Below are 24,727 nucleotides of genomic sequence, written 5' to 3' on the forward strand. Positions count from 1 at the left end.
ATTAGAAATATATGTTTATTCTCTGTCATCATGGCACTACATTGTGAAAAAGTCATTTCGCCGAAGAGGAAAAATAATAATAACCAATCGGTTGAATCTGGACCGAGCCAAAAAAAAACCCCAAACCCTCCATCTCCACCATTCGCTATCATCTGAGATTTTCCATGTCACTCTTCTAGCGGTAAGAATATGATGGTGAAATAGATCATATTTGGCTAAATAAACCAAGGGCAAAGAATGGCATTCAAAAGAAGCTGAAGGATGTATATTTTTAATTGGACATGGACTTTTCAGAAGCGGGTATCAAGCGGCTGTCGTGACAAACCTTGTTCAGAAGAAAGGGCTGGCTGAAAAACAAGGATCTTGGAAAAGTTACTTGTTTTGACCACCGTTCCTTAGACTTTCCAAGCAGCATGGCCATTGGGTGGATTGTACGTCTTGTTGGCCAAAACAAGTAAAATGTCCAAACTCTGCCAAAAAGAACACATAGGAGCTTATCAGACAAGGAAAATTGGAAGTATAATCCAATGGCAATCTGAACTCAATCATGGGGTTTAACGTTATTGCGTGATAGACCACCACATGCAATTTCAGGCAATGGGAAGTCAGTCCGAACGCAATCATGGGGTTTCACGTTATTGTATGTGGTAGTCTATCATGCAATAACATTAAACTCCATGATTGCGTTCGGACTGACTTCCCATTGCCCAAAATTGCGTGTGGTAGTCTATCATGCAATAATGTTAAACCCCATGATTGCGTTCGATTGCCATTAGATCCAGTTTCCCTTGTCTGATAACGTCCAATAGCTTGCTCTAAAAAGAGAAGTTCTCCCAAGCAAAATGTGAAGGAGGGCAGGGATGGGTGCCCTAGAGTACACTTTATCACCAACCCATGAGTTGGTGGGTACACAGTTTTGGGTGAAACTCTGGAAGAGAGAACTAGTCTTTCACAACTAGCCCTTTTTATTGAGATACATCCTTGAGATCCTCAAAAGGCACAGAGGCAGAATATCACTTTCCCAAAAAATGTCAAGTTGTCTGGCTCCGGGAGAGCCAAGAATGCAAAACATCTTGCATCTAGTAGTTCATTAGAAGAATATCCTATGGACCGTAGAAGTCCCTCCGAGGAACCACACGGTTGTCCTCTAATGAGCCATGTCAAGAACTTGCCATCAAATTGACCAACGCACAATTATAAAACATGAGCAAGTTCCAAACCTGCCATGCATAAAAAAGGGTTTAAGGGTGGAGATGGCTCACAAATAAAGCTAATTGGATCTCTCCTCTGTTTCTCAAATTATAACCTTACTCTTCTTCTTCTTCTTCTTTTGCTAGATATTATTTTAAACTCTAGCTATTTCACATGTCCTAAATTATATTTCTCTTACTAAAATAGAAATTCAATTTTTTAAAAAATTGATGTATCTATAGATGGATATAGCTAGACCTACTTCTCCTTGAGGTGGATAAAGGACATTAAAACATAAGCAATAAAACTGCTTTCCCATACTGTAATGTCTACTTTTCTGCACAACTGGGACTATATGGACTTCTTAAAACCCCATAAAGTTCTTGTGATTCTGAAGATACTTGCAAATTAATATTTGCACATTTAAAAAGTAAGGTGAAAAATCTAACTGAAGTTCACCTGTTCCTCGGTGAAAGCCATTGGGTCCTTCAATTACATTCTCAGAAACCTTAGATCTTGGCAGCAAAATTCAAACATGGGTGCCCCCTCCTATCTCAAAACTTCAAGTGTTCATGCATGCTGAGAAAAGGTTAGTTTTGTTCCAAATTTGCACAGTTTCCTCAAGAAAGCTCACGCCGTAGAACTGGACTCGAACCTGTCTTTGGGATGGAGAAGGTCCTTTCCCAAAGTGGCACCTAGGTGACCGCATCCCATGGCACCCACTTCTATGTGATTTCTTCCATTTTAAAACTGACTGGGGATGCAACCTGATGTTGAAAGCATCGGTGGATCCAGAAAGCCTTTGGGTTGTCCATCCAAGTGCATCTCCAAACTGGGAAATGGATGTGTCCTTGTTGCAAAAGGATCTCGGTTCCATAAAAGACCAAATGGTGCCACCTTGCCTAGTTTGGAGACTGTGGTTCTGTTGGGTCCATAGGGCTGTCCTTATCCCAAGACCAAGGTATGTCATATTTATCAGCATCTAGAAAAGTCTAAACAAGTGTGGGATGGATCAACCATCACCAGTCATGAAGAGCAAAGCATTGAAGAAGGCTGGTTTCTTCCAGATGCCCCAAATCCCTGTCTTTTACATCACAGCAAAGCTGATTATTTGGACTATTTTCCTGAATCTATATACTTTTTAATCTAGTCATTCCAAATTTTACCTCTCATAAATGTATTCAATGCAATGTTTTGTTCCATTAACAACGTATTGATTTAAAAAAAAAAAAAGTACTAAAAATATAATATAAACTACAAAGTGGGCATCAAAATGCCAGTCACCCAAATTGATGCCTCCGTTCTTCTCTCCACAATGTCCCTTTTTTTTCCTGAGTTATTATTAGTTTAACTGCTAGATTTGACCAAGGAAAAGTTGCCTTCTGTCTATAAATCTTGTGAGCTTCTCTGCAGATATGGATGAAAACATCCAAGCTTCTGGAAGCGGTGTTCAGCCCTTAGAGCTTTCTCGAGTTGCGTCGTGATGCACTTTTGGAGGTTGGCGCAAGAGCCAGCGAAGCGTCGACGGAAAGGTCTTCAGTCATCCTCGTCCTCGTCCTCGTCGTCGTCTTTGCTGGGCGCGCATTTTTGGAAGCAGTTGACAATCAGGGCCAAAACGAAGCTGGAGGCAATCGCAGCGATGGAGACGGCGACACCAGAGAAGATGATGATAATCAGGTCTGTGAGCGACAAGCTGAATTTGCAGTCCCGAAAACTAGCCTCTGTTAATTCGCTGAGAAAGATGGTTATATCCTCCACGGGGACAGTGCACTGGATTTCATCAAGGCCTATGGGGAAAACAGAGAGAGAGGGGCAAAGGGGGTGGAGGAGAGGGGGAAAAGGAGCGTCATTCGTTTATTTTTAGCAATATTGTCCAAATCATAGAATCATAGAATTGGAAGAGACCCCCAAGGGCCATCCACTTCGGCCCCTTAGCTTGCAGAAACACACTCTCAGAGCACTCCTAAGAGATGGACATCCAGCATCTGTTTTAAAAAGATCATGGAATCATAGGAGTTTATCACGCTAGTGAGATCCTGTGGGAAAACAAGGGTTAAATGTGATCTAACACAAAAATAACCTGGAAATGCCCAAAGTTTATCACACAGCGCCGCAGTTAATCCAAACACAAAGCGGAGGAAACTTTTAAATTCCGAACAAAGCGAATTGAACAAGCTGCTGGTTTTCTCCGCTTTAACTGCGGATTAACTTTGTGTTATTTCATGTTAACTGCGACGCTGTGTGATAAACTTTCCAAATTTGCAAGTTCTGTTTAAATTCGAATTTAACTTAGCTCTCGTTTAAGTCCCGTTTTCCCACAGGATCTTGCTAGTGTGATAAACTCCATAGAGTTGGATGAGACCCCAAGGGCTATCAAGTCCAACCTCCTGACATGCAGGAATATGCAGTCAAAACACCTCCGACAGATGGCCATCCGGCGTCTATTTCAAAGCCTCCGAAGAAGGAGACTCCACCACTTTCCATCACAGCGTCTTCGTTTTCAAGCAGATCTTACCATCAGGAAGATCATCCTTATGTTGAGACGGAGCGTCTTTTCCTGTAAATCATACATTAGAATTTATGTTTCACAACTCTATGAATCCATAACTATGACCCCGTACAGACAGGCCAAAATAAAGCTGCTTCAGGTCACTTTGGAGGTATGTTGTTTAAATGATGCATGCATCCAAAAGTCCAGAAGCCATGCCAAAGCCATGCTCCATTGCTAAGGACTGGAGCATGGCTTTGGCGCGACTTCTGGACTCAGAATACATGCATCATTTAAACAGCATACCTCCAAAGCAGCTTTATTTTGCCCTGTCCACATGGGCCCTTAGTTATAGAAACACAATGAAACCCTGAGCCTTGTTGCATGAGAAAACAATATGGAAACGGAGAGTAGCGCCTTTCTCCATGCCTTACTGCATGACATTGTAGTTCTTCAGTGCTCTTCCCATAGGAGATGGTCATAAAAGCATGTCTTTTTCCTAGCTGGGAAAACCCATTCAACAAAAGGCCCACTTTTGCTACCGTCTTCCACAGCAAGAGGAATGAAGGACTCCCATGTCATGGAACCATAGAACCATAGAGTTGGAAGAGCGCATAAAGGCCAAGTTGTGGGACTCTTGTCCATAAGAGGCCCTTTTAGTTCCAGCCTTGCTCTTTTTCTGCCAGGAGGGTAAGCCCATCTTATTTAGGCTGGCCTTTGATGGGTTCTTTTACAATCATAAGGGTGTCTTAAAATAATGGTGCTTATAGTGATGTTTAACAGATATGTTTTTATCCTGCAAGTTCTTAATTATGGCTTTGAAATTGTTTTAAACTATCTGTTGTTAACAATATAGTTGATCAATCTCATGATTGTAATCGTTGAGCCAATTTTGGGTCCCAATGTGGGACAATGGCAGGGTATAAAATAAACGTATAAATGAATACATTCAACAGGGCTAACTACCAAGAGAACCAGCATCGTGTCGTGGTCTGAGTGTTAGACTGTGACTCTGGAGACCCGGGTTTGAATCCCAGCTCAGCCAGGAAACCCACTTGGTGACCTTAGGCAAGCCACATTCTCTCAGCCTCAGTGGATGGCAATGGCAAACCTCCTCTGAACAAATCTTGAACCAGGATAGGTTCGCCTTAGGGTTGCCATGAGTCAGAAATGACTTGAAGGCACATTACTAATACTACTACTACTACCACCAAGTAGTTGTGCCTGACATAAGCTTCCCCAACCTTGAATCCCCAGATATTTTGGACATCAACATCACTGATCACCCCTGTTATATACAGTCCAAAGTCACATAAGGAGGGCAAAAATGTTTAAGAACAGTGCCTGAAAAGCAAGCTTTGTGTTCAAGAGACTGGCGGAGGCATGGGAAAGTGAAAGAGGAGGAGAGAGAGGGGCATATAATTAGAGATAAGCCAGAAGTGAATCATTGCAACATATTGCAGATTAAAATGATCAGGAAGCCCAGAATTACAGCAAGGGAGGAGATGGATCGCCACAGGATTAGTTGCAGAACAGTTTGCTCCGGGAGGGAGACAGCGTCCTGGAAATGTTCCAGTATCGTGCAGCTGGGAGGAAAGAGGACACAAGGGAGATGGCAAAAATCCACACATCTTGGAGGAAAGCACCCCGATTTTTATGTTCCCTGGGAGCAAAGCTCAGTGCAAGGCCCAAACCAGTACTTTGAACATACATACAAGGGCTGAAGAAAAACTCATTCCATCAGATTTTCTCGTTCCTTCATAAAAGGATGAAAAGTAAGCATGGTGCACCCAATCCCATGGCCCATCCATTATTTCTGTCCTTTCCACCTTCCCAGTCAAACATCATTAAATCCAGGCTGCATCTGCACTGCAGAATGGATGCAGCCTGACACCACTTTAACTGCCACGGATCAGTGCCATGGAATTGCGGGATCTATAGTTTCGTGAGCTATTTAGTCTTCTCTGTCAGAGAGCTCGGGTGCCACAACAAACCGCAAATCCCAGGATTCCGTATCATGGAGCCACGGTGGTTAAAGCGGTGTCACGCCACATTAATTCTGCAGTGGGGACGCAGCCCCAGCCAGGAAATCCCTCCATCCTTATGTAAAGCTGAAGGCACCTGCAATATTGAAGGGGCTGGTGCCTTTTTCTTGGTCTGCCGGTGTCATTTGTGGTTTCCGTCACCCTGAGTCTAAATGGAAGTGGAGTGAACATTTGTTGCAGCAAAGCTGTGGAGCGGGAGAAGGCGGCGGCGGCGGCAGCCTTGCTCTGAGAGACTGGCCTTCTCCCTGTCTTTCCATTTGGAGACAGAGAACAAGGGGAGGGCTTTGCGGGCAACCCTCCATCCCCAAATCTAGGTCAGACTCAGTGAGATTGAATTTTCTCTGCCTATCCCTTGCTTTCGGTGTTTCTTCACAGATCTTCTACCCAGCTCACTTGCCAGGCTGTTTTCCCCATGGAGTCTCCATGAAGCAATCCCAAAACATTAGGCCTTGGCTTTGCATAGAATCAGAGAATCCAGATGTTGGAAGCTATTGTGTCCAACCTGGAAACCATGATAAACCATTAGGGAGCTGGAGAAGAGAAGGTTAAGGAGTAACATGAGAGCCATATCTAAATATCTGAAGGGATGGAGCAAGCTTGTTTTCTGCTGCTCCAGAGAACAGGACCCAATGGAGCAATGGATGTAAGCTACAGGAAAAGAGATTCCACCTCAACATTAGGAGGAACGTCTTGATGGTAAGAGCTGCTCAACACCGGCAGACGTTGCTTTGGAGTGCGGTGGTCTCCTTCTTTGGAGGTTTTTACACAGAGGCTGGATGGAGTGGTTTGATGGTGTCTTCCTGCATGGCAGAATGGGGTTGGACTAGATAGCCCTTGAGGTCTGTTCCAACTCTAGGATTATATGGACTTTATCACACACAGGCAATCTGGGGGCAAACTGGTTAAATCCTGTGCCGAAACGGCATTTAAAAGTCTGTGAAACACCCGCAAAAGCGGGCTGTTTTTCAGATGGGTTGATGTCAATGAGAAATGATGTGACATCAATCCGAATGGAAAGGTGAACAAAAAACCCCCCTCCTTTTTACTTTCAGAAGTTACCTGAAAGTAAAAAAAGGATCGGTTTTTGTTGACTTTCCATCCGGATTAATGTGACGTCATGGATGCCAATGTCGTCCGAAAAACCCATTGTTTTTACTTTCTGTTCAGGTTAACCCCAAACGTCGTGTGAAAAACAAGCCACTTTTGTGGGTTGTTTTCACTTTAAACCATTTCTGAACAGGATCCGTCCCGTGTGATAAAGTCCTATGAAATGATGAGAAAAGCCACGGGTAGACCTCTATCTCCTCCAAAAAAATGCATGGGTATCTCCATGTACACCTTTGGAGCCATTCCTTCCCTGCTTTGGCACATGTGTCCACATGGCTCTGAGTTGCTCGCACCAGTAATTTTTGCATGCCTCAGTCTACCAGCCTGGAAAATCGACCAAATGTTCTCTCACACGCTCCAACTGTCCTGAGTACCTAGCATCTGTCGCTGGTAAAACACTGTCCCAGAGTTGCCCCTTCTCTGCCCTTTTGGGATGTCATTTCCAGATTTATTTAGTCTCCGTTTCTGCCATAGATACTGTCCTTTAAGTTTTAAGACCCTCCCTGGTTCTCTCAATGTTAAATCTTGGAGCGTGCGAGTGAATGGTATGGATACACTCCAGTTTTCCTTTGGAGAGAGAAAAGTGTCTTCTCTGAAGATGCCAGCCACCGATGCTGGCGAAACGTCAGGAAGAAACCCTTCTAGAACATGGCCACAGAGCCCCAAAAACCCACAAAAAACTATGGACGCTGGCCATGAATGCCTTTGACTTCACAAAAGTGTCTTTCTCAGTGATCTGTCCAAGATACAGTTTACTACAATGCTGCGTAGTCTGGCTTTACTTGGCTTTTTTGGACATGCGTCTGCTTTTCTGGACATAGGTGCCACTGTTTCTGGAGAGGCGAGATATAAATTAAACATTATTATTATTATTATTATTATTATTATTATTATTATATCCCCTAGGAGACTTGCCATGGTGTGCGTGTGTGTGTATCTAGGAACGAATCAAACTATTTTTGGTGTGTGCATCCATGTGTTCTTCCATAAGTCCATGCTGTCCTGTTTGGGCATTAATCTCCAGAAAATCTGCCTCACTCTTAATCTTAAAATACAGTTTTAAATAGGGGTGTTTCTCCCCTTTGAAGCACACATTCCTCCATGTATTTGCTCTCAAAGTACACATTTCAAAGCCATTCTCCCCTGCAAATGTGCATTTCAAAAATACTTTTCATGGTATCATGGATGACATTGAACTTTTGCAAAGTGCAAACAGCCCTGAGTAGCCAGGTTCTGATCCGCACATCAGTCCGAGTGGTGCAGATCGGATCAGTTGGTATTGCGATTTGCAGAGCATGATTTATTCCAGCATCGACATCTGGCAGACCGGAAGCCAGTGCAATCCTTTAAAACGCACACATATACATGCATATATATGCTCTCAGTGTCTGGTCCAAAGCTGAGCATCTGGCTGGGATATTTTGACCCATTTGAAACATTCCCTGGTGAGATCTCTTGATCTAATCCATTGGCTAAAATTAACCATACGAGGGCAGGAGGGAATCATATAATAATAACAACAGTAAAAACTGTACTCATATCCCGCCTCTCCAACAGGATCGCTGCATAGAAAGTGCCAGAGACTGACAATAAAAAGAAATGGAAGAGAAACAAAGCCATGAAATAGTGGCCAACCGGGCACAACAGATCAAGAAGAATAGTGACAAGATAGAAATGGTGCAGAAGATGGCGGCCAAGATGGTAAAGAGTTTGAAAAGTGAAGGGACTGAGTATATTTAGACTGGAAAAGAGAAGATGGAGAGGGGATATGAAAGCCATAGAATCAAAGAAAAGTTGGAAGAGACGTCAAGGGTCATCCACTCAACCCCAACTTTAAACATCCCAGCCATCTTGAGACATCCATAGAAAATGGAGCGAGCTTTGTGCTCCAGAGACATGGTGGATGTGTCCACACTGCAGAAATAATCCAGGTTGACATCACTTTCACTGTCATGGATCAATGCTATGGAATTCTGGGATTTGTTATTTGTTGTGGCCCAGGAGCTCTCCAACAGAGAAGGCAAAAGGGGCTCAGAAAATTGCAACTCCCAAGATGCCTTAGCTTTGAGCCGTGGCAGTTACGGTGGTGCCAATTTGGATTGTTCCAGCAGTGCAAATGCAGCCCAGGATGAAGAGAGATGGATCAAGAAGGAGGAAAAGAATGCAGTCCCCTGGAAGATAAAATCTCCAGCTATCTGTGACTTTCCCAAAGCAAGCTGAAGGATAGATCCTTCACCTGCTGCTCTTAGCTGAGCCATTCCCCCCACCCCATTGCATTCATTACAGTTTCACGGAAGGCAATGTGCCAATCTGATTATTGCCACAGGACGGAAGAGCGGAGCTGAAACCCCAATAAATGCCACCAACATCTGTCAGCAAGTAGGCAACTAAGCCGAGACAGCATCTGCCTTATGTTCGCTTGATCCCTGCGGTTGTCCTTGGGAGAGGAGGACAGTTGGCAACATGACAGCTACCATGCAGTCTGTTTTTTGACTAGTTCTGGGGCATCCTGATCTGACATGAATGTCATCCCCCCAAAAAAAACAGATAAAAGCACTCAAGATGAACCCAGCTGAAAGTGCAAAAGGAAGAAAACTGCATCTTTTACGTTTCCTTCTGTGCATTACTGGTTCTCAAACATTAGCCCTCCAGGTGTTTTGGACTTCCATTCCCAGAAGGTCCAGCCAACTTGGCCAACAGTCAGGAATTCTTGGAACCTGAAGGCCAAAGTTTGGGAACCACTGGTCTACGCTGCAGAAATAATAGTTTGACACCACTTTAAGTGCTGTTGCTCCATCCAATGGAACCACAGTAATCACAAATACATGGCATCAGTTAAAATGCATCAATTAAGCATCAATTTAAAAAGACAAATAAAAGGGACATGTAAGTAGATGATCCATACTGAACATTCATCGTTTAAAATTTACAATTTGAAAACCATTGGAATATGGTGGCTGGAAGAGACTGATCTTTAACGGTGTTTTAAATTCAGACACAATATATTCAGCTATCAGATCTCTTCTGGCAGGTCATTCCACAATCTAGGGGTGGCTAAAGAAAAAATCCTCTGGGTGACAGTTGCCAGTCCAGTCCTAACTGACCAGAGTTAATGTCCCACAGAGGACCTGAGCATAGGAGTCAGATTGTATAGGAACAGGTGGTCCCATAAGTAAGATGGACCCAAACCATAGGTAAGCTGGACCCAACCACTTTGTAACTTGCCTGAAAACCAACTGGCACCCAGTGGAGCGATTTTGATATTGGTATGATATGATCACTCCTAGGTGTCCCAGTAACCAGTCTAGCTACCAGTGCCATGGACTGCTCTGGGCCTGACATAGAGGCACAGTCAGAGGACTCAGGCCCTGAAGACACGGAGGAGGCTGAGACGGGGCAGATCTGGGGTTATCTGGATCTCCAGTCCCAGAGGAGGCTTCAGAAGCCACAGAGGGAGAAACAGACTCTATGGACTCTAAGCTGGAGGTGCTAGGACCTGTGGAGCAAAGGCAGGTCAAGGAGCCTTTGAGGTTGGTGTTCTTCCAGGTGAGAGATGCTGAGTGCTAGAAGCCAAGAGGAGAGCTAATAGGTTTCAGCTGAGAGAAGCAGAGGCCTTTTCAAAGACCTCCAGCTGCAGAGGATCTTTGCAGCCGACATCCAGTTTTGCAGCCTCGTTGTTCCTGGCTCTTTGATTCATGACTCTGGTTACCTGACCTCTGGACTTGCCTTGTGACAACATTCTTGTCTCTGCTCTTTGCTGGGACTGACCAACTGGTATTGTGTGACCCTTGGACTGGACTCTGGACTACTCCTTGGCATATTCCCCTGCTGTGCTGCCCTCAGTAGAGGTAAGCAGGACAGCCATGTCTTGAACTAATTGAAGTTTCCAAGCCTGGTACAGAGGTGGCCCTATGTAGAGCGCATTGCAGAATCCCAGCCTTGAGGTTACCAACACATGCACTACCGTCGGTTGGACAATTATTATTATTATATCTGTTTGTAGCACCCTCTTTCCCCAAACCTAGGACTCAGAGAGACTCACAATAGTAAAAAAGCAGGAGAAGGCCTCAGTCCAACAGACAAGACCGAACATCCTTGTGCATGGATACCACCACAAGGATGGAGTGCCTTTCTCCTCTCCATGTTTTTCCTCCCAGATGGGCCTTCTTCCTTGTGATGGGGAGGATGGTGGTAGCAACTCCAACACAGTGAGTTACTTGGCAACCCCCATAAGGTGGAGGCTGGTTGCTTTGAGGGTCCTCTTAACCTGGTTTAACCTGAAAGGCCTTTCCTTCTCCTTCTCCTTATTCTTCTTCCTCCTCCTTGGAGCTCTACTACCTGATCACCTGCTTCTTTCATTCCAGACCTTGACATTTTCTTTGCAAAGTTTCGCTCACTTCTTTTCTTTCTTTTAAGCAGCTCCAACTTTATTCTCATCTCTCTTTTCCTTTTTCTCCTCCTGGAGAAATTCCATTCCTTCAGGGGAAGGGATCTGCGCTTCAGATCTTCCACTGCATCAAATTAACATGAAAGCTTGAGTCGGTGCCCTCCAGGTTTTCCGAGGCGCTTGCCTCTCTCTTTTTTGGGGGGTGCTGAAACCAAACCCGTAAATGAAATAACAAGTGTGAGAGCACTGGAGACATGTCATGTCTGTTATTTCGGTCAAGGTCACACATTATCTAATGACTCCAGCTGTCGGTATGGCAGAATAACATGCTTGCCCCGGATCGGTTTGCCTCTTGCCTCCTTTGTGGAGCCTGAAAAGTTAAAGGGAAGTGTAGCACCATAGAACCGTTGCATTGAAAGGGAAGCCAAGGTCTACCTGGTCCAGGAGTGGACAACTACATAGAGGATAGGGGCTATTTTGAACCCAGGTAGCCAACTGGACACACTGGCACTTCTTAGTGGACCCAAAGCAATACAAGATCACTTCTGGCCACCATTTTGTCTGGTTTGCAGGCAATTTTATCCTCTTCTTTTTAAGCATATTTTTGGGGAGATTTGGAAGGCTTTGGAGGTTTAGAGGAAACAAACCTGAGGTTTGGGCACATTTTGGCTACCTTGGGCCCAAAAAGTCACCTGAACATAAGAAGCTTCTGGGAGGTTTCAAGGGTCTCACTACTACTACTACTTTGTTGTTGTTGTGCACTATCAAGTGATTTCCTCCTTATGGTGACCCTCAGGCAAATCTGTTATGGCATCTTATTTGTTTTGTGCCAAGGAGGTTTGCCATTGCCTTCCCATGAGGCTGAGAGTGTGTGACTTATGCAAGGTCACCCAGCGGCTTTCATGGCTGAACTGGGAATCGAACCCTGGTTTGCAGAGTCATAGTCCGACCCTCAACCCATTACACCATGCAGGCTCTCTCGAACCCTCACCTATCGACCTTTGACCAGTCACTGCCTCTCAGTTGAACATATCCAGGTGCGCAATTACAGGGAGATGACTTATTCTGCAGCATTTCATCATGATGAGATTGCTTTTGCAAGCGGAAAGGGGAGGTCCAAAGGAGCTGGAGGAACGGCAAAGTGTAGCAGATGGTGCACGCAAAGCACACTACACACAATCTGACAAGGAAAAGGAGGAGAACAGGACATGGGCAGATTTCCCTAACCCGACTTTGGAGCCAAAATCTATAAAACCATTTATCCTCCTTGAACATTGAAAAGTTGGTGGCCTGTAAGACAATGAGTCCAGAACCTGATATTATCTGCCTTGATCATTGAAAAGTTGGTGACCTATAAGGCCATAAGTCCAGAACCTGAAACTACCTCCATCAACCATTGATCTAATGGTGACCCTTTCTCTGCTCATCCTTTGGAGACAAAACAGCATCCTTTTTCCAACTTGGTGACATCTCTTTGACTTCCTATTTTAATTCTCCATTATTCTTTTGTCCTGGGAATCTCTTTTCTTCTACTGTTTTCAGGAAGCAGATGACACATTGTGTCCGATGATGTTTCTTGGGATCTTTCCAATTTAGGAAATGGCATTGTTGCCTCCAGGACAACTTGGCTCCCCTTGAAAGGGTCTCCAAACATGTTGTCTCTGCACCAGCTTATCCTTCATGTCTCAGCTGCTTGACGCAGTTATTAGATTGTCTCAACCTTGCTAGGGTTGCAATGCAATGGCGCAGCCGACGCTATCGGAGGACAAGGCTGGGGACCGTGCCAAGAATCAGGAGGCAGGAGACTCAAATTGTGGGACTAATTGGATAACAGGAAGAATAATATGGCGGGTGCCCACTCCAATTAGTTCCTTTGACATGGAGAAGCTTCCGAAATTCCACTCGCCAGAAGCCTCTTCTCTTTGGGAAGTTCTAAATTCAATCAGAATCCTGTTGGTATGTTGCACATGTATCACTTCCTCCACAGAAGTTGTTGGACAGTTTTGTCCACACATTCAGTTCAGGGTTTTGGGAGTGCATGCATTTTAATGGAGCATGCTGGCAGTGCCTACATGTGCAACGGTGCATGCAGACGGTGCCTACATGTGCAACGGTGAAATGGAACGCATTCCCAAATGTCCATGTGCCATTGCACATGGACATTTGGGAATGTGTTCCATTTCCCTATTGGGTGAGCCTCTATTTCTGCAGCATTAACATTTCAACACAATTTGGGCCTCATTCCCACTTACAGATAAATCGGTGTGCGATCCAAATCGATGGATCAATTCAACAGCGGAGCGTGGTTCCCGCTACATTTGCCCCAATCGCATTTTCCCCTCTAAAATAATCCACTTGGGGTTCACATTCATACATGAATCAATTCAAAATGGACCCATTCCAGCTGGCCAAAGCGCAAATTTAATTCGATTCTGATCCACATCTGGTTCACACTTGCAAGGAATCGATTTATCGAAAAAGACGTGGGTTGAATGGGTCTGATGTATGGCCGCCGTCACCGAATCGCTTCAGCTATTCGATTTAAGTGGGAACCAGGGTCATTTGAACCTGTTCAAACCGAATTGCAACCCAGTTTCAAAGGTAGCGGGAATGAGGCCTAGGTATGTTTTACCTAAACAGCATCTGAAGGTAATTTTATACAATATTTGAAATAATTTTGTGCATGAAACAAAGGCCTGTTACAGACTGCCAAAATAAAGCTGCTTCGGGTCTCTTTGGAGGTATGCTATTTAAATGATGTATGGGTCCTAAGAGTCCGGAGGTCGCACCAAAGCCACACTCCATTCCTAAGCACTGGAGCGCAGCTTTGGTGCAGCTTCCGGATTCTTAGGGTGCATGCATAATTTAAACAGCATACCTGCAAAGAGACCCAAAGCAGCTTTATTTTGGCAGTCTGTAACAGGCCAAAGTTTTTGTGCGCTGAAACGTCCAAAAGCAAAGGTGTCACCATGCAAGAAGGCACGATCCAAGGACTCCCTGGGACAGATGGCCATCCAGCCTCTCTTTAAAAACCTCCAAAGAAGGAGACTCTGTCCAAAAACACTTGGAGGCTTCCATTATCACACAGCTCTTACCATTAGGAAGTTCTTCCTAAAGTTCAGGTGGAATCGCTTCTCCTGGAGTTTGTCTCCATTTTGCATTGTTCTGAGTGTCTGAATTTTCTTATAGGATCACCCTCTTCTTGTAAACAAGGAACAGATCCGTTGAGACACTGAAACATAACTAAGGGCAGTTATGGACCTTGAAGCTAGCCAACGTTATTTAAGTGTTTTGTAGAAGTGACCATTTCTTAGACCTTGTATGGCCATGGCTTGAGTAGCTTGTAAGCCTGACCTTGTTTACTAATGGCTAATGCATTTTTAACATGACTTTTAATTAGAGTTTTAAGTAGTCCTTGGAGTGTGACTCTAGTGTCCCCTTTCGCTCATCCTTGACCTCCTTTCAACCATCCTTTCCTCCTTATGGTGTTTCAGGAGATTTTTGTTTCCAGCTGAGGCATACAAGGCCTATAAGAACACCAATAAAAAGGATATCAACTAATGAATAAAACTTTATCCATCTGGATCAGAACCTGGCTAGAACAGGTCCGCCCGCAGCTGATCCCAAATGGGGATCAAACTGGAAAGCCCCCCTTGGTTTTGAGGAAGGGAGACAGACTCGTCCATATTGCAGAATTATACCGATTGACACCACTTGAATTGCCATGGCACCATGCTATGGAATTCTGGGATTTTTAGTCCTGTGGGACATTTCGCCTTCTCTGTCGGAGAGTTCTGGTGCCACAACGAACTGCAAGCCCCACGGTTCCATGAGATGGAGCCATGGTGGTTAAAGCAGTGTCAAGGCGCATTATTTCTGCAGTGTAGATGCAGTCTAATTCTTTCCTGGCTGGAAATAATAATAATAATAATAATAATAATAATAATAATAAGAAGCTGCATTGTGTGACCTCCCCAGCAAGGACAGAGGAATTTCCCCCTCCAGAGTCTTGCCTCCCAGCAGAAAGAGAGTCATGCTGACTCCCTGGTTCTGTACCAAGGCTGTTGGAAGCCATGTGAGCTGCTGGAGGGCAGGAAATCCCATATGAAAATAACCAGCATGAACTGGATGGCTGGCATTTTTCATCCTGCTAGACATCTGGCTCTTAGTTGTTGCTCTCCTTTAACAGCATGCAGAGGAGTAAAGGGCTTTCATGCCAGTATGGATCTGCATCTCCCGCCAGCAAAGGAAGGAAGGAAGGAAGGAAGGAAGGAAGGAAGGAAGGAAGGGGAATGCCATTATTTGCACATTTCATTTGCAAAATCAGCAAAGTAGCTGTGTCAGTCTGAATCAATATGCAAAGGGAACGTGTAACACCTTTGAAACCTTTGAGTGAAAGAAAGACGTTGGTAGTGCAGATTTTCATGGACTTAAGCCTACTACTACTTCAGATACTTCATTCGCAAAGGAAGCTATGAGAAATTTCTAGCCATTTCACTCCCATTCTGAGAAAGTCTTTAAAAACTGCAACGTAAAGGTATCCATTCTGCAAGGGTAGCCAATGGCCTGACTGATGCACCACATTCCTGATGTGCAATGAGCACCAATGTGCGTTAAGATACCCCTAATGTATGTATGGACACTGGCCAGAAAAATGCCGGGGTGCAACAGAAGTGCCCAATGTGCATCAGAAATGTATCAGAAGTGTCTAATGTGCATCAGAAGTATCCAGTGCACATCACAAGTGCCCAATGAGTATGAGACATTTTGATGTGCATAGGAAGAGCCTGGTGCACATCAGAAGTGCCCAGCATGCATCACACGTGCCCAAAGTTTTAGGGGTTAGTCACACTAAAAAAATTTGCACAGAGAAATTCACATCTGTGAATCAATTCAAAATTGATTCACCATTCCCACTACGTTTTAAGCATCAAATCTCCCATGGCATTTAAATCTGGTTTGAAGTTTCCGTTTCCCACTGTTCTGGATCAAAATGGAGGCACCACTGTGTGATCCAAATTGATCTGATAGCGCATTCACACTATCGGAGATGCAGATTGTTGCGGTTCTTAAAAAAAGAACCGCTAAGGGATCCGGTGCCAAATGCACCAGTTTCAATGGGCTTTTTGGTGTTCCCCCTAAACTGCACAGAGTACAACTGGTGCAAGCCTGAACAACAGTGAAATAACCTGATTTCCAAAGCGGGTTATTTTGTAGTGTGAATGAGCCCTTTATGTGCATAAGAAGTACCTGATGCATATCGCAAGTGCCCAGTGTGCATCACAACATGAGAAGTTTCAATGCACATAAGAAGTGTCCGGTGCACATCAGAAGTGCCCAGTCTGCAACACAATTTCCCAATGAGAAGCACGAAAAGGTTTGATGGGCATAAGGACCACCTGATGCCCACAAAAAGTGTCGAATGCGATCAGAAGTTTCTGATACTATGTACACCTCTTGCAAAAACTGTATGGTTCCTGAAAACCCTGGTTGAAAAACCCTGCTTTGTGCATTTTTATGATTCCTGTTGCAAAATGCTGGTATTTATTCTGATTCCAAAACATATAAGAATAATTCCAAAACTATCGGGGAGGGAGAGAAAAGCAAACATCCAAGGTTCTCAACTTTGGTAACAGCAATGAAGCCACCGTCGGCTGATTCCCGTTGACCTGAATGTATGTAACCTTAGAAAACTGAAGGTTGTATCGAGGTCAGGTGTGCGGCACTTAGCACCACTTTCAAACACATTAAAAACCCACAAAGGGGAGAAGCAGTGCATAAACATGACGGGGATGGATTTCACGCCTTCCTTCCCCTTTGACAAACCAAACGACGGGTTGATAGAGGCAGTGGCAGAACATCGATGTCAGAGAGAAAGATCGAGTGAACTTTTGCAAAACGGGAAGCCGAGTTGAGCAAAAGGACTCCTTGCCAATAGAGATAGTATTGCAGGAACCATTTCAATATGGTTAAACATCATTGCGTGAGGGGGAAGGGTTAGGTATCACCTGGATGGCTAAAGGGGAATAAAAGACCCATAGAGCAGCACTTTGGGGAAGGGTCAGAGTTCAGCAGTAGAGTATAGCATCCCACATTTCACTGTGTGGCCAAGCAGCCCCAGAATGTGGTTTAAGATAGCAAATGTTATTAATGAGGAAGAATGCAGAAGCAAGGAGAGGCTGCGGTTTGTTTGTGCCTAAGCCAACTGGAAAGCCAACTCTGCCCCTTCCTTCTTTCCTGATCATTTAAGGCAATACAGGCCTCATTCCCACTATGTTTTAAACCGGTTTGCAAATCGGTTTGTAGCTGTTTAAATGACCCTGGTTCACACTTGAAACGAATTGTTGAAGCGATTTGGAGACGGGAGTCATGTGCTGGACCAGTGGTTCCCAACCTGTGGGTTGGGACCCCTTTGATGGTCGAATGGCCCTTTCATGGGGGTCACCTAAGACCATTGGAAAACACATATTTGCATGTAGCAATGAAAATAATGTTATAGTTGGGGATCACCACAACATGAGGAACTGTATTAAAGGGTCGCAGCATTAGGAAGGTTGAGAACCACTGGTCTAGACCCACTTAGTCCGCATCTTTTTGATGCTGATTTTTTCTGCGTCTTTTTGGACAAATCGATTCCGCACAAGTGTGAATCAGATGCAGATCGGAATCGATTTCCAGAATCTATTTGAAGAATTGAATTCACAAATTGATTCAGTATCAGTGTGAACGAGATGCAGATCACAATGGATTTGCTATGATGTGATAAGGGGTCGCTGGGTGGGGAAGCAGGAATTAACAACCTGTGTTTGCCATTCTTTGACGCGTGTATGAAAGTGCGTAAATGCGATTGCAGTGATGGGCAGAAAAATCCCACCAGAAATACTTCAAATTTAACCAGTTCATTTGCCAATGTGAACTACAAGTGGGTTATTTTGAGAGACTCCCGCAGGAAACAGTTTAAATTGAATCGGTTCATTTGTCAATGTGAACCACAAGTGGGTTATTTTATTTTCCTTTGCAGCAAGAAAATGTGATCGGGGCAAATGTAGTGCAAACCATGCTCTGCTGCCAAACCGATCCATCAATTTGTAAGTGGGAATGCGGCCATCAACTACTTTCATCCGTGGAGCCCAGGTGCATCTTCACTGTAGAAATAATGCCATTTGACAGTACTGTAAGTGATGTAGTTCCAGCCTCTGGAATCCTGGGATCTGCAGTTTTACAAGGTCTTTAGTTTTCTCTGGTAAAAGCATGCCGGTGCCTCGCAAAACTACACATCCCTGGATGCTCTAGGATGGAGCCACGGCTGTTGAAGTGTTGTCAAACTGCATTACTTCTATAGTGGAGATGCACCTTTCGATTGCAGCATTTGAAGTAAGCCATGTTAAAGGAGAGCTCTGGGGAAAGGAGACACAAACTAGGATATTTTAAAAGCAGCCTTAAAAAGTGGGTTAGCTGGGACTGTCCCTGCCAAACTGGAACAGTTGGAGGGCAAGGTAGAGCAACTGCTTTGCATGCAAATGGTCCCCAGTTCAATTCTTGGTCTTTCCAAATCATTCTGAAAATGAGCCTCTGTCAGTCAGAATAAATTAAAGACTGATGGGGGGAATTAGTTTCATTATTGATTTATTTTTAATTATTGCTTTCCAGAATTCTCAGATGGTTTTTTTCCTTCTCTTTGATGGAAAGGGCTTTGGGTGGGGAAAAATTGAATTTAATTAAAAGGCAATCTGACATCTTTGTTCATCAAAGTTGAGGGTGGGAATCAGGCCCCCGAACATGTTATTTGGCTGCAGGTGACTCTGTATTCATCTGCAAAATGTTGGAGGGGATATGTGCATCTGTGCAGAGAGGAGGTAAAGTGGAAAAAGTGGGCAGAGAGAGTGTGAGAGTCCGTATTGTTTTAGGAAAAGGGTGTCTGAGAGATGTCCCAATTTGGCAGGGACAGTCCCAGCTAATCCTCTGTTGTCCCATTTCTCCTTGACTCTTAAAATGTCCCAGTTTCTCTCTCCTCCTCCCACTTTCCCCAGTTGCTACAAACTGAGTTCAAAGTGCAAAAGGAGTCCGCACAAAAGGGAGAAGAGAGAAGCGGGTAAAGTCTCACCCTTTTGCATAAATGCAGACAAACGCTTGTGTGTTTGCCCTCATGAACAACTTTTGCATCCTTGAACACATTCTTGATGCTGCTCAGCCAGATGTGTCCCAGTTTGCATTTGGAAAATGTCGGGGGGCATTTGTGTGTGAGAGAGTGGGAGCGGTGGCAAAGTGGGAAATGTTATGGAGAGGTTTGTTTTTGAAGAATGGGGACGCTCTGGAGACCTTAACATAACTTTGGGAGGCACACTTTCCACAGCTGGTGTACCTTCTAAGTTAGATGGTGCTGCAGTTCTGCCCCAGCCTTTGCTCTGGGAACCAGTCAAGAAATATGAACAGATCTAGGGACTAATCCTGAGCTCCCTTGCCCTGGGCCCAGAGTATTAGGAGAGGCTGCGGGTGGATTAGCAGAGCATATTTTTGACTCAGCAAATGCACTTATCATGTTAGCCGAGACCTCCGAAGCCGCAATTAGAATCCGGGCACAGGGATGGCATGGCACACAATGGCACCCTGTTCAGAAATAGCACCGGGCCATCATTTAGTGCCATGGGAATGCGCTATGAGAGATCGGCGCCTCCTCAACCCTCCAGTTCTGGTGCACCTAACAGGAAAAGAGTGGAAGCACCCACTCCTGGTTTGAAATGAAATGTTCACCAAAGATATGCTTTGGGTTTGACCATCATCTGAGCAAGAGCGCATCTTTGGGGCACTCTGTCTCCTTCAAAAGAAAATTCCCACATAAAGTGTTGGTCATAAGCCAACATCGGGGTTGTGTGGCATCACTTGAATTATACCCAAATTGTGTTATGCAACACTGTACATAGAATCCTAGCATTGGAAGGGACCCCTTGGCTGTCAAGTCTGACCCTCCTCTCAATGCAGGAGCTCCAGCGAAAGCATCTCCAGCAGGGAGATGTCTTTGCGGAGACATCCAGAGAAGGCGACTCCAAGCCATGCTGAACCACAAAGGGCCAATGCCAACAGCACTGCCCACACACTCCCCAGGCAATGGCCCTGCGGTTGAGCATTGGTGCACTGCACTGAGAGTATTTTCATGCTAGCATGCACTTGCGCAATTTGCAAATCTGCAAAAGCAATGGTGCTGGAACCATGCGAATTTGGAAATGAGCATTCAGCAGCATCGATTTGGAAGTTTTGGATAGGGATGAGGTCAGTGGCTGCGCATCCTCCAATGCTCCTCGCTTCATCCTGCCTCGATCATATTTGGAGAGGGGGGGCTAAAAATAAATTATTATTATTATCATTATTATCCCCACACCAGCATGCAGTCCACACACTCAGAAAGCTTTCTGGAGTTTCTGCCCTGATCCAGAACAAAAAAGGGGACTCTTTACTACAGGGAATCACCCTGGAGCAAAAATTGGGCATGTCTTCCTCATGTTCATGATCCAGGGTTCAAGTCCCACAAGGCCATGAAACCCAATGGGTGACTTTGGACAAGTCACACTCTCTCAGCCTCAGAAGGCGGCAAAGGCAAACCTCCTCTGAACAAACCTTGTCAAGGAAACCCCAGGATAGGCTGACCTTATGGTCGCCATAAGTCAGCAATGACTTGAAAGTGCACAACACACACACGCACACGTGGGAACGAGGCACGAACATTGCTTTTCCTCTGTGTAGACACCACCGTACATAGAAATTTTTGCCAGAGAGCTCTAGTGCCTCCCCAAACAACAAATCCCAGGATTCTATACTCTGGAGACACAACAGTTCAAGGAGTCTAGATAGAAATGTATTGCATGAAAAATAGATACGGGTCATTTTCTCTGACAACTCTTTGCTCCCATTTCAGAAGTTCAGGTAAGGCCACCAGCCCCAGAAGAGATATTAATATGTTACTGTACACCGCTAAAGGAGATAAAGAAGAATCGTCCAGTGCTTTCCATGACCTTCTCAGTTTCCCCAGTCTAGGGAAGGAAAGATGGAAGAAACTGACAATAGGATGGATGGACAGATGATACAGAAAGTCTGCATGAGGAACAGAGAGAGAGAGAGAGAGGAAGCTGAATGATGGGAGACTTATAGACATTAGCCCCAAGAGTTTAAAATAGTTGTACTGTTTTTAAGTCTCTTTTGGGAGCTGCCTTGGGTGCAGTTTAGGAGAAAGGTTGCATACCAAATAAATAAATACATATGAAAGTGATGCCAAAATACATATGAAAGTGATGCAGCAGCCTTGGAGAGACAGCATACTGCCCTAAAGTTCTGCTCTCCATCCTTGGATCCAGTGTAGTTCTGGAGATGTGCGGATTTCTGCATTAATGTCTCTGCGTGCGTGCATGTGCGCATACGCACAGCTTTTGCTAATGCTCTTGCCAACCTCTTTTAAACTCAACCCAGAATTCCCAGGGATCTTCCCCTGGAACAGCAGCAGCTTGGCAAATGCCTCTCTAATATGGCTGCAGGCAAAAACTGGAGTGACGATTCAAGTTTATTTCTTACCTTCTGCTCTCTTCTTTGTGCCCAAATGGACAACCCAGACTGAACTTCTAACTGTCTGGAATGGGACTTTCCTTCTCCTTGGCTATCGGTTCTTCCACATTGGGTTCCCCAATCTCCATCTCCAGCCTGTTTCCCTTTACTTTGAGATCCAGCTTCAGGCTCCACATTATTATTATTACTTTAGAAAGGCTGCACCCCAATAAACACAAACCTTTCAAGCCGTCCACTGGAGCACAGCCATACAACGTCACGTCATTTGCCCAAGCCATACTGGTACCCAAGACTGGGCTTTCCTGGTCATAGCAAATTTGTAATGGGAGAAGGAGAGAAATCCATGCACATTATGTGCAAGGAGGTGATGCAAACATGGAGTTACTCCTGACACATTGTCAAAAACCATTAAGAATACATGGAGGGGTTATTAGTGCAGGCAAAATTCCTCCCCATTTTATGTATATAGCCAGCAAGAGACTCGGTGTTGGGTTATCCTTTTGGACCATCTTCCCTTCCCTCATATCCCAGATTGGCAAGGGCCATCCCGATTAAGCCTCTGCCGTCCCACTTTTTCAGCTCCTTTTAAAATGTCCCAGGTTCTCTCTCCTTTTTCCCCATTGTCCTCAGCTTGCCTACATTGCTGCAAATTGAGTTCAAAGTATAAAAAACAGACAGGAGAGAGGAGAAGAGGAGGCAGAATCATGCCCTTCTCAGTCAAGCGAGGCAAAAGCAAACTGCTGCAGCACCTCCTAGCCTTTGGATCCTTCCTTGCTAAAACATTCCCCATCATAACTACACTCCGATGTTGCTTTGCACATAGGTCCCAGTTTGCATCTATGGGAAGTTGGAGGGTATGGAGAAATACCCTGCGATCCTCTCATCCGTCGCCCTCCCTTTTTAACTCCCTTGTTGGGTCTATGTGTTGGGTCCGATTTAGGGGAAAGGTAGCATATCAAATCAATCAATCAATCAATCAATATAAATGAAAGTGGTGCCAAACTGCATTGGACTTAGCTTTGATTCAGCCCTGCCATTCCTGCTGGGAGACTCAGTTTATCAACACACCCAGGCAAAGAAACCATCTGTCCAGAAAGAACAGCATGTACACATAACAGAAAGATAAACGGGCAGACAAAACAACAAGCTGGCATAGTAACACCCTTGCGAGTGTACAGTGTGTTACCTTTCGGGAGCTTGGACGCGTTTTCTTCCAGCCAGATGAACAGGCTTGCAAAGTCGCAGTCGCAAAGCCAAGGGTTGCCCTCCAAGCGGACGGTCCGGAGGTTGGGCAGGGCCTCCAGGATGGCTACATTCAACGTCTGCAAGTTGTTGTCGTTCAGCTCCAGGACCTGGAGCTGCTCCAAGCTCTCAAAGGCAGCTTCGTCCACGGCGGCCAAGTTGTTGTTCCCCAGGCTCAGCTTGATCAACTTCTCCGCCGACTTGAAGACCCCGGCCTCCAGCTGGGTCAAGTTGTTGTAGCTCAGGTCCAAATAGACCAGCTTGCTGGAGCTGCTGAAGGTGCCCCCTTCCAATGCGGTGATGGAGTTGTTCCTGAAGTCCAGGTAGACCAGGTCATTGTAAAAAATGAAGAAATCGGCCGGGATCCTCCGGATGCGGTTGTCAGCGATGAGAAGCTTCCGGACGTCCAAGGGGAAGGGGCTGGGGACACGGGGAAGTCCTTGGTCCCGACAATCAATGGTGTGATAGTCCATGCAGCTACACATGGCAGGGCAGAGTTGGCCTAAGGGCAAGAAGACCAAGCCAAGGAGAAGCCAAGGAGACAGGCAGCAGATGGAGAAACATGGCCACATTGTCAGGCTTCGGCCGGCCAAGGGAAAAAGCTGTTCCAGCAGCTAGGAAAAAGGCATTTTGTGCGGCAGAGAGGACCTGGCACTGCCGCGTCTGTGCAAGAAAGAGAGAGAGATGGAGCGCTTTGTGTGTCCCTGCTTGGGGAAGTGTGTTGTTTTATCCAAGAGATCACATATCATAGATCAGATAGCAGCAGGCGAAAGAAGAGGCGGGGAAAGAGAGAAAACACGCACAGAGAGACATAGCCGACAAGTGAGGGAAAGAGGGAGGGCGGCGGATGAGAGGATTTAGGCGGGCTGAGAGTGTGTGTGTTTCTGCGCGGCAGAAAATTCAGAGGAAAGAGATCAGCCTCTGAAAGGGTCTGCTCCAAAGGAAAGGAGAGATTTCTGCCCGAAAGGAGCCTTCCAGCAACAGGATCTGCCTTTCCCTTGCCTGGTACGCCAGCCGCTTACCCGTGCCATAGTCAACCCTTTTATTATCTATTGATGTATTTAGGATATTTCTGTCTCGCCTCCCAGCCCCCAAGGCCTCCAGAATGCAAGAACAAACGCGAGCAATTACAATAGTACAAAAATCAAAAACATATCCTGTTTTAGAATAATATTTTATTGATCATTGACATGTAACACAAAGCTTGGGACATTCGCTATCAAATATATCCACCCAAATCCATGCGAAGCAAACATTACGTTACACAGATTACATATATTACTTATATTACATCACATACGCTACTTACGTTACCAACATTACAAAAATAACAGACACGGTGCCAAATATTTTATTGATGATTAATGCATAACGCAAAGCAGATGACATCCACTATCAAATATATCCACCCAAACTCATACAATGCAAACATTACATTACACACATTACATAAATTATGTTACATTTAAAAGCTGATCACCCTTTGGACTCATCCTTACCTTAATTCCCTTTGAAACCTGAGCTCTGCCCTTAACCAGAGTCTGGAGTTACAAGCTACCATAAGTCACAGCAAAGAGGAAACTAATTACATGCCATCCTTTTTGTATCCAACACTTTTGCAAGGTGGGAAAGTGATGTGGAGCTCCTCGATAAGCGGGAGCTTGTGAATAAATGGCAGCAGGTTTCTTTTATCCTCTTTGGTGCCTGGTGCTGGCT

General features: G+C 44.9%; 1 protein-coding gene across 1 annotated transcript; it reads right to left on the reverse strand.

Annotated features, from left to right (window-relative positions):
• LOC149307840 (leucine-rich repeat-containing protein 38-like) lies at positions 1-23,790 on the reverse strand. Its single transcript, XM_089534484.1, has 2 exons — positions 22,956-23,790; positions 1-2,978 (listed from the first exon to the last, which is right to left on the reverse strand). The coding sequence occupies exons 1-2, from the start codon at positions 23,581-23,583 to the stop codon at positions 2,728-2,730; spliced, it is 879 nt and encodes a 292-aa protein (XP_089390610.1). The 5' UTR covers positions 23,584-23,790; the 3' UTR covers positions 1-2,727.
• Positions 23,791-24,727: the final 937 nt, after the last annotated feature.

This window comes from Sceloporus occidentalis, unplaced genomic scaffold (genome assembly GCF_023333645.1).
Source record: "Sceloporus occidentalis isolate IW3139 unplaced genomic scaffold, rSceOcc1.0.p SCAF_8, whole genome shotgun sequence".
NCBI lineage: Eukaryota > Metazoa > Chordata > Lepidosauria > Squamata > Phrynosomatidae > Sceloporus > Sceloporus occidentalis.

Bases quoted from the DNA above. Each gene is read 5' to 3' on its own strand.
- LOC149307840 (XM_089534484.1), bottom strand. From the start codon at position 23,583: ATGTGGCCATGTTTCTCCATCTGCTGCCTGTCTCCTTGGCTTCTCCTT. The intron at 2,979-22,955 runs GTAACACACTGT...TTTTCCCCATAG, and splicing joins CGCGTCCAAGCTCCCGAAAG to GCCTTGATGAAATCCAGTGC.